General features: G+C 41.0%; 1 protein-coding gene across 7 annotated transcripts in view; it reads right to left on the bottom strand.

Annotated features, from left to right (window-relative positions):
• Nucleotides 1-524: 524 nt before the first annotated feature.
• Nucleotides 525-9345, bottom strand: part of mtcl1 (microtubule crosslinking factor 1) — a 79811-nt gene continuing 70990 nt past the window's right edge. For 4 of the 7 annotated variants that reach the window (XM_085253618.1, XM_085253619.1, XM_085253622.1 and 1 more), the window contains one exon: nt 525-1780. In XM_085253618.1, the coding sequence (XP_085109744.1) occupies nt 1577-1780 (204 nt within the window). In that variant the 3' untranslated portion in view covers nt 525-1576. Of the gene's footprint in view, nt 1781-5338; nt 7359-9345 lie in introns of those variants that run through there. The other 3 variants (XM_085253624.1, XM_085253625.1, XM_085253623.1) reach the window with 3 other exon arrangements.

Genomic DNA, 9345 nt, shown 5'->3' with positions numbered 1-9345 from the left:
GTTGTTTTTCTTCTTCTTTTTTTCAAGTTCTTGAGGTCACCACTTGGGTCAGATATGGTGTGTAGCAGCTTGAATCCCCAGTGTGACTCCAGTGAGCTTGACCTTTACTGTTCTATCTAAATAAGGGCAAAATGTCCAAAAAATAATCTCTTTACAGTGACTGACTCTGCCAGGGGTAGGTAAAACAGCAGATTCGGTCCTGCAGACCTTTAAATAAACTAGTGGGGGTAGTAGTAATGGTCTCTGACTTGCACAATAACCTGGGAAACAAGAGTAAGATGGCACAACGTGATGCAAGAGGATTTGACTTCTGGGAGGACACAATCTTCTTATTCGCATTCTCTCTTGTGTGCGTCCCACCCCGACCCGCTGTAACCCTGTGGTCTGCACCGTAATCCACACGCACACGGTTCAGGATGGCGTGTTTGCCAAGAACGCAAACTTGGGTCTAACGAAACAGCGCACAATCCATCATGTGCTACAGCTAACGTATGTCATGGAGAGATACAAGAAAAGAGGCGGTCTTGGAAATACACATTCATATTTATTACCATTTAGTATTTACATAGGACTATAGCTCGTTAAGACTTTTTTGACATAGACTTTTCATTTAAAACATTCATGTTTTCCACAATCCCTTTTTCTTGTCAAAAGAAAAGGTTTTTCCTATCCAATAGTAACAACTGTACAAATCCAGCCTGATAAGTACAATAATTTACTTAAAAACATCTTATTTTCATCAATGCAAATCATGTGACAACAAAACAGTCCCCTCCCCCAAACAGCTGAGCTGAGCAATCACAAATGACTATAGCTCTTTATGTACATGCACTAAAGTGCTAGTATTCAAAAGGCATGCAAATATTTGACCCATATTTATACAACTGCCTTCCAAATATGCATAAGGTTATTATGTTTGTTGTCACCCATCTTCTACATGTCTACAGAGTCAAACATTCATCTCAACGTAAAAATAAAGACGGACACGAGCATCAGAAATGACATCATGTGTCTCCGCTTCAGACCCGGTGAAGCAGAAGTTGTTTTTTTGTTTGTTTGTTTGTTTGCTTCCTTGTTTTTGTTGTCTTTCCTCTCCTTGAAGGTAAACAGAAAAGTAAAGTGAAGCTTTAAAGGCTGGCAAAATAAAAATAAATAAAAAAAGGATTTAAAAAAAGTTTGCATGAATGTTTATGGGACAGCGATGAAGAAAAATAAAAATGTAAACACAGGAGGAGTTTTTACCTGAAAAATAGGTTCACACACACACACACACACACACACACACACACACACACACACACACACACACACACACACACACGTGGGTGATGGTTAACTCAAGTATACAGGCACCTCTTATGGAAACCTATTTTTCTGTATGTTGTCTTTAAATACAGTACATTCCAGGTTCTTAAAAAAAAAAAAGGTTCTGGTTCCTTGATGGTCAGCTGGTGCTACTGGTTAGATCCCAACCCCTCTCTCAGGCTCCTCTAGAGGGAGTCCATATGTTTGGAGGGGGTTTTCTGAGGTACTGGGTCTGTTTAGGCAGAGGTGGAGGAGGAGGTAGAGGACGGCTTTACGGCGGCTCCTCACCCTCCAGGATGGTCTTCCGGTATCCCGGCGGCGGGAAGGTGAACCTCCTCTTCGAGCCCTCGCTCCACTTTGGGGAGGAGGAGGGGGAGCGTGCGGCCCAGCGCGAGGGGGGTCGGCGGTTGGCCGGGCGCGCCGGTCTCAGGAAGCAGGAATCCAGAGGCGGAGCCACCGGAGAGCGAGGCAGGTCCTGCCAACGACAAGGAGCTGTCAGAGAGGAGCAACGGGGCGCCTGCAGCCATTTGCCACCGAGGAAAACAGGAAGTGAGGAGATTCATACAGAAAGATGAAGGGGAGCGAGTGAAAGAAAGCGAGCAAAGGTGCTGATGTAGAAGTGACGTGCACATGAAACAAAAATAAGGAGCAATGTAATGAAAGAATTTTAAATGAAAGCCATTTCATGAGGAACTTTTATGTTTTCACTTGTTTCTTACTTTATTCTTGTTGCAGTTTTCTTTCAGTGGATATAAGAACTTCAACCCCTAACATACTGCTCCTAATGCAGTTTTTAGTCTGACCTGTTCTGCCTGCCTTATCTGAAAGGATTTAACTTAAAACTCATTTTGTTTGCTTGAAGCTGGAGCAAAAACCAGCAGGTCAGCCTTTAAATAACTTAAATAAGTGACAGACGTTTAACCTTCTCACCTAACAGGAATGTGCAATCTGGTGAAAAAGGCAAACAAACCAAGAAAGAAAAAAAGGTTACATAGTTACTGCAGACATTTAGCTACGGAAGCAGACAAGAGTCAATTTGAGCAGCTGTTTCAACCTTCCCTCTGCCACTTAATAGCACTCAGTTACTCAGGGGACACAGCAGCTAATGACCCACACCTGCTACCACCATCACTGGTTGAGCGAGCAGTGCAAGCGCCTAACATCACTTCATTTGACACATTTTAAAGAAGCTTCTGTTCAGTGATTTGTTATATTTGGCTGGTACACTGGCAAAACACAAATGGTATGACAGATATAATTTAAGAATTCTCCGCAATCAAGCATCATAACGTTTGAGTCTCTTGGTGTTTTAAAAACCGACTGAGAAACTGACAGACACAGTACGGTAGAGACTCATTAAGGGGAAAGTAAGGCCACCTTACTGCCCAGTCTATTTCCAGTCTAATGAGGGCTTTACTTTCCAAACTGAACATTATATTATATTCAGTAAAACTTAAAACCAGCAAATCTAAACTTATCAGAGAAGCATTTACTGGGGTCTTAGAGTACAGGAAGTGAAGGTCTATTTTCCCATAGACTCCTATTCAATGTAACTACTTTTTGCAACTGGAGAAGCCACCCCCTGCTGGCCATTAGAGAGAATACAGGCTTAAGACTGACAGGCTTTATAATGCAGAAAACATATACAGAAACACTGAAAAAGCCAAATCCACGGTTCAAAGAAATGTCTCAGGTACACTAGAGTAAAAATCAGATGCCAACCTCCACGTGGAAAAAAACAAGAAAACAAAACCAACTGGTTACCTAGAGGTTGACAATTCTTGTAGGTGACCACTTTCAGTTACGAGGTAACTGCACACAGGTTGCCTGGTAGGAGGCAAGCTGTCTTCAAATAATACATTTGTCCAAATAATCCTACTTGGACTGACTATAGTCGCTCACAGACTTAGCAAAGGTTAGCAAATAATTGCTGTCTAATTTATAAATGTAGACAGATTGCCAACATATTGCAGTCACTCTAATTCTGTGACAGGTCTCATGAGGAACTCAGCTGGTTGCCAACTGGTTGTGTTCTGGTCATATTCCTATAATATAATCAGAGCATTAAATCACTGGATTGTCCAACAGATGGCAAAAGATTTATCATTTTCCACATTAAAAAAAACAGAAATTTATAATCTTCTTTCATCTTGACATACAAAAACTGCTTTGAAAATGGCAGCTGACTGCGAGTGGTTGGATACCTGGTCCCAATCTTCAAAGCAACCATTTCAAAGGGAACAAGATCACACAAGTTCATTCCACAGAGCTGGCAATGTTACGGTGGCACTGCTCAGACCACTGTTTTCCTGAGTATGACTGTGGCATAATTAGACCACAATTAGAAGTTTATTAGATTTAATTCAGAATTTTAAACCCTGACTCTGAAGTCATCTCAGTGTTTAAAGAAGTCCTAAACTGCAGATGAATCACTTGCGTGCCACAAATCTGCTATCAGAGGTCACTGCAGGCATCAGGTGATAGAAGTCCATAAATACATGCAGTCCATTTGTGCAATTTTGCATTGATTGTAACGTCTAAATATTTAAACCTGTTAAGTGCTTAATTGGCAACAAAGCTTTATGCATCTGTCCCCTGGATGAAAACAGAAAGTGTAGAAAAAAAGGCCACAAAAAACTAAAACTATGAGTGAGTTTGTTTTCCCCCCTTCGAGTGAAGTCAGAGCATGAATCGAGTGAACGATCACACCACTGGCCTAAAATATTAATAGCTCATCTCCAGGCGTTAGATTTCACTTGAAGGATGGAGGACAAGAAGACCAAAAAGCAACAATCTAGTTCGGCTAAAAATACATGACAGTCAGGCTGCGGTGGTGTGAGAAGATGAACTGGAGGAAAAATAACCGGATGGATGGACACGTGGATGGAGGATGGACAGATGTGCTACACAATCTGCAGCAAGTCCTGCAGAAAAACAGGTCGCAGAGTTTGACAGGAGGCGTCTGCGCCAAACCATCAATAAATCATTAGTTTATGAATACAGCTGATGGGAATACAGACGATACTGCTTGTGCAAGATTTCCCATGTGACGCCAAAGCATCAGATCAAACAATCCCACAAGTCAGGCACCTGTATACAGGAAGTCAGTATACACGAGCGGATATTAAAAAACAGCAAAGTCAACACCTGTACATGGACCACAGCTTCTAAGTTTTTGACCTTAAAAAAAGATCCACCTTAAAACCCTCTAGTGCAAGAATAAATAAAAATCCGTTTTAGATCAAATGTATGTCCATTAATTAGCCTGAAGTTACAGTATGACCTAAAATATCATCAGATTTTCACACAAGTTGATAAAAAAAGAGCCCAGATAAAACAATTAAATAAAAATCTTAAAGTCTGTCATTTATTTACTGAGGAAAACAGTCAAGTATTTAATATATGTGAGGGGGAAAATTATGTCAACCTTGAAAATAATCAGTAGTTAAAGCTCAGTGGAATACTACCGTAATCAGGTACTCACATCCTGTGTTATCTAAGGAATCTGGTTTTTACAACTCATTTGTGGACGAGAATCGTGGTACGAGCAAAAGATTCCTGAGGACTTTAGAAAAGTTTTTGCTGCTCAACATCTCTAAGGATTTTGAAGTTATTCAGACAGATTGTGTACAAATGGAGGAATGTGAGGAGCATCGTTTCCCTCCACAGGAGAGGCCGACCAACGGTATTACTCAAGGAGCAATACAGCAGTCTGGGAGCCCACAAAGGTTCGTATACATTTGTCACTGATGATATCAGCTGTTGGGACTTGTGTAAAAATATGATGATTATTTGTTATTCTTACTGAGAAATGGAGAAATGTCTTAACACCCCTCTAAATTTAACCAAATGCTGCATTTCCTCCCTTTGTGCCAGGCCTGCTGTAAAGGATCTGTATTTATATCCATGAAGGCATCTTGTTCACCGACATCACTCAGAGTGTTCTCCACTTTGTTGGATGTTGTGAAGGAGATTTTTCACCACGGAAAGAATTCTGAGATCATTAGTTTATTTGTCTTTTTAAGAATGTTGATTTGGAAACTTCTGAAGGTATTTTTCACCTCTTCTGTTCCTATACGAGTGGTGACAGGACTGTAGTGAGTCTGATGTACCCTCAAGTGGCGATATAAGCGGCGGTTGTCACAACGAACGCAGTGACTATAAGCCAGGCTTACTGATGGCCACTGTTCTTTCAAAAGCATTTGAGAAATATCAGAAGTTACGACCTGCTAACACTTCGTTCCAACACGACATCTGAAATGACCAATATGACATGGTGAGAATAGACACACTTCCCTGCAGTTTCTAACAGTGGATTTTTTCCTTAAGCATGCACAGTGTACCAGAATATTTAGTTCATTTCTACCAGAAATGACACAAAACCAAGACAGTGCAGAGGAAATGGCGAGTGTTAGCAGCCCGTCTTCATTGGTTAATCTTTGTTAGTCTGAGAGGAAATGGTAAGAAGACGTAAGAAAGCGCTGTGTGGACAAACACGTGAGAAAAAAAGTACAATATTACAAGAAAACATCACAGTCCGTCTAGCGGTGCACGTAAAAAGGAGGACCTGGTAGAAACACAGTGTTAGAATAATCCAGCAATGCCTTATGAAGCCCGAACAGACAACAATCGACCTGTGAATGTGTGAAATGTCCAAGAGTCGTCTTTTATGTCATGTTCACTGGCAAACACTTTGGCAGAAATATTAAAATCCACCAGTGATCAAGACCGAAGACTCTTTGGGTTACATGAATTTAAGGACCATACCAGTGTTTTTGCATGACTTCTTTCCCCCCCAATCAGTGGCAAATAGCAGATATTTTATGTTACCACAAAACTATTTAGCTTTTATATTTAAGTGTGACGAGCTACTCGCTGAAGCTTGAATTTTTCTTTAGATACATACTGCAGTAAAAATCCAGCACAGAGAGCAGAAACTGTGTAATAAATCTAATCTCATTTTTATGTCTGCAAAGGTTTTATGAAATGTGTTTACAGCAGGATTACTCAAAAGGTAATGAATAGATTTGCAAGCACTCATTTTTACACCTGTGTTGATCCAGGAAGTTTTTCTGGAAGGATTCTTTACTATTCTGAGGCAAAAATGGGCATGAAAATTACTCCAGGACTATTAGCTGTGCTTTTCAGACATGGGCTCAATTGGACATTACTGTGTAATCCAACCTCCCAACTAATGTCCGATTCAAATGCATCAGAAATGCATTTTCTCACATGCACCTCAACCGAATAGTGTCTAGAAAAGTTTAGGGCTGTAGTGTATGTCTGAAATTGTCTTTATAAACAAAACGGGAGGGCTAATAGTTTCAAACTGAGGAAGTTATGTGTACCAAAATGCACAAACTGCCCGAATGGCTACCAAAACATAAAAAGAAGACACACAGATTATACACACACAGAAGGAGTGTGATTTCATTCTCTGCAAAAGATTATTCTTTAAGTGCTAAATATACAGGTAAGAACCTGTAAGGTCACTTGTATGAAGTTGCTGCTCTGGCTGCTTTTGCTGCAGTGGAACTCACTGATTTGTGCTGCTTAATAAACCCCATCTCTCACTTTATGCAAGTCACTTAAACGTGTTTTTTTTTTACAGTACAAAGAGACATTTTTATTAAAATTTTGATAAGCCAAGAACATATAGTATGGTGTTAGTTACAATAGTGGATGGGAATCATGGGTAATGTTCTGCAGCATGCAAAAACACCGGCATGGCCCTTTACAAAAAACTGATGATCCACCAAAAAATATGAGCATGCACTCATTAACTGGGAGAAACAGATGCATGGCCGTCGCACGACTTTTGACACCACTCCAATGGCTTCACACACTGTCACTGTGCTATCCTGTGAAGCATGCATTAATGAAGAGGGAGGAGGTGGGGGGGGGGCTGAGGTCTGCGGGGCGTGAGGTTCCTGTGGTTGGTGAACCCACCGCCAAAGGTCATAGAGGCAAAGTAGGAGGAGGAAGAGGAACTTACATCACGGAGACTAGCAGATTTAGAGTCCCCAAGGAGTTGTTAGTATGACAGTGTGGTTCTGGATCAGAGCACAGAGGACAGGGAGGAGGAGATAAAGCCCAGAGGGGAGGAAAGAGGGAGGGGAGGAGAAGGAGGAAAGATAGAGCGGGAAATGTTAATTGGTAAAAATCAAGCAAAGGGGAAGAGATCAAAGAAAAGTCAGGTATGTCGAAGGCAGAAGGCAGAAATAAGGCGGACCACCCAATAAACACACGCACACAGCTTCACTTAAAACCTGGAACTTCTGAAAGGGGAGGAGGGGGGCAGGCCTAGAGACTGGTTGGCAACCACCTGGCAACCACTGGTTGCTAGGGAGTGGTTGCCTGCTGTTGTTAGGTGAAGTCGGTTGCAAAGTGGTATACATCAAAAACCTCGTTTCTATCCGGTTGTTCAGTCTGACTCACTAGCCGTGTCTGGGTCTAAACTCTGCTGCAGGTCCATATATCAAACGATCACTATGGCATTACTGAGAGTTGAAAAACTGTCTAAAGTCTTTCATCTTTAATAAAATGATCAGCGTTCTGCTCTACCAGGTGTAACAATTGAGTTTAACATCCAGGCATCCATGAAAACGGAATTTATGACATTTAACGGAGTTAGAAGTTAGCAGGGAGTTAGCTCGCTAGCTTCTATCTAAATACAATATAGCATGTCCTGACTGCGGGGTTTTGGAAACAAATTAAAACGTACAGCTCTGCTATCACTTCCAGCATAAATGAAGACAGAAAACTAAACAGCAGTGACGTTTGTAGGGTTACTGAAGTTGGGCTAGCTGGTATATAATGATGTGCTACGTGACCGCTAGCGACACAGCTATGTTAGCATAATATAAACAAGTTAACTTTTTTTCCACTCGATAAAAGTTACCGTGAGTGCTGTCAGTGGTCAGGAACAAATGTAATCGCATGGCAGGATGCTGTAAAAGGACCAAACTTCAGCCAGGAGAACAACTGAGATAATCCATCCACAATACGAGGTTAGTCATTCATACTGTATACTGCTGCATGGGCTGGGCTGTAGTTACATCCTAAGGTTTTAAAAACTGAGCTTAAATAAATGATTAGCGGTAATAAAAGCCGGGGCAGGTCAACAGTGATCACTGACTGTTTTAGGAGCTTTTTGAGATCAAATAGAAGAAAATACATAACATTAAACATGTTAACAACACAAAAGCTATATTAAACGTAGAATACTTTAGACCCGGAAGTAGGATTCGTCGCGTCATCACTGAACAACTGGATTTCTTTAGTTGCTAAGAAAGTCCCCACTCACAAACTACTCACTAAGTGCTCATGAAGAGTGAACATCAAAGCAAGAGTGCAAAGTTAGAACTAGAAACTGAGACCATTTACTTTCAAAGTAAAGGTTGCACCTTTTTCAACAGCGAGGCACAAGTTTTACTTTGAAGGTGAAAGGTCTCCACAACTTTTCAGGGTTCATTGAAACTTGATGGTTACCTAGCAAGTTGGTGTCTTTAGTGCACATTGTGGGTGAGTCATGGCAATCTGACAAGCAAAGGAATCACAAGGTTTTTGGTGCGGCACCCTCTTTGTGACCAGTTTAACCTACCTACAGCCAGCAGCAAATCTGGAAAGCACAAGAATGCACGGCAACATTTAGGCTGGGAGCACCTTGTTAGTTTGGCAATGTCATGGTTACGGTCCAGCTTCACCACTCGCAGCCCAGAGAGTCAGTTTTATTGCTAACTGTGACTAGAATAGATATTAAAAGCTTACATCTTTAAAAAAAACTCACAAAATATATTTATTCAAAATAAAGAAAGAGGAATAGAAAAGAAATGTGTGAAATTGAGCATTAAAGAGCAGCCTGGATTACTTCCAAACTGTCCTTAACAGTTAAAACTTTGGGTATAATTAATATGAGCATCTACCAGTACATGGCTGAAAATAAGGAAAAGCATAAAACTCATAAGCTCCTCAGGTAATTGATCGAAATGGCCACATTTGTGCAACAGTCACCAGCAGCTCATTCATATCAGCTTATTT

The sequence above is a fragment of the Mchenga conophoros genome, linkage group LG18 (genome assembly GCF_057382185.1).
Source record: "Mchenga conophoros isolate Kocher_MC1m ecotype Shallow Benthic linkage group LG18, M_conophoros_male_GT1.1, whole genome shotgun sequence".
Taxonomy (NCBI): domain Eukaryota; kingdom Metazoa; phylum Chordata; class Actinopteri; order Cichliformes; family Cichlidae; genus Mchenga; species Mchenga conophoros.
Note: the sequence above shows the minus strand (reverse complement) of the source record. Positions and strands in the feature narration are given on the sequence as shown.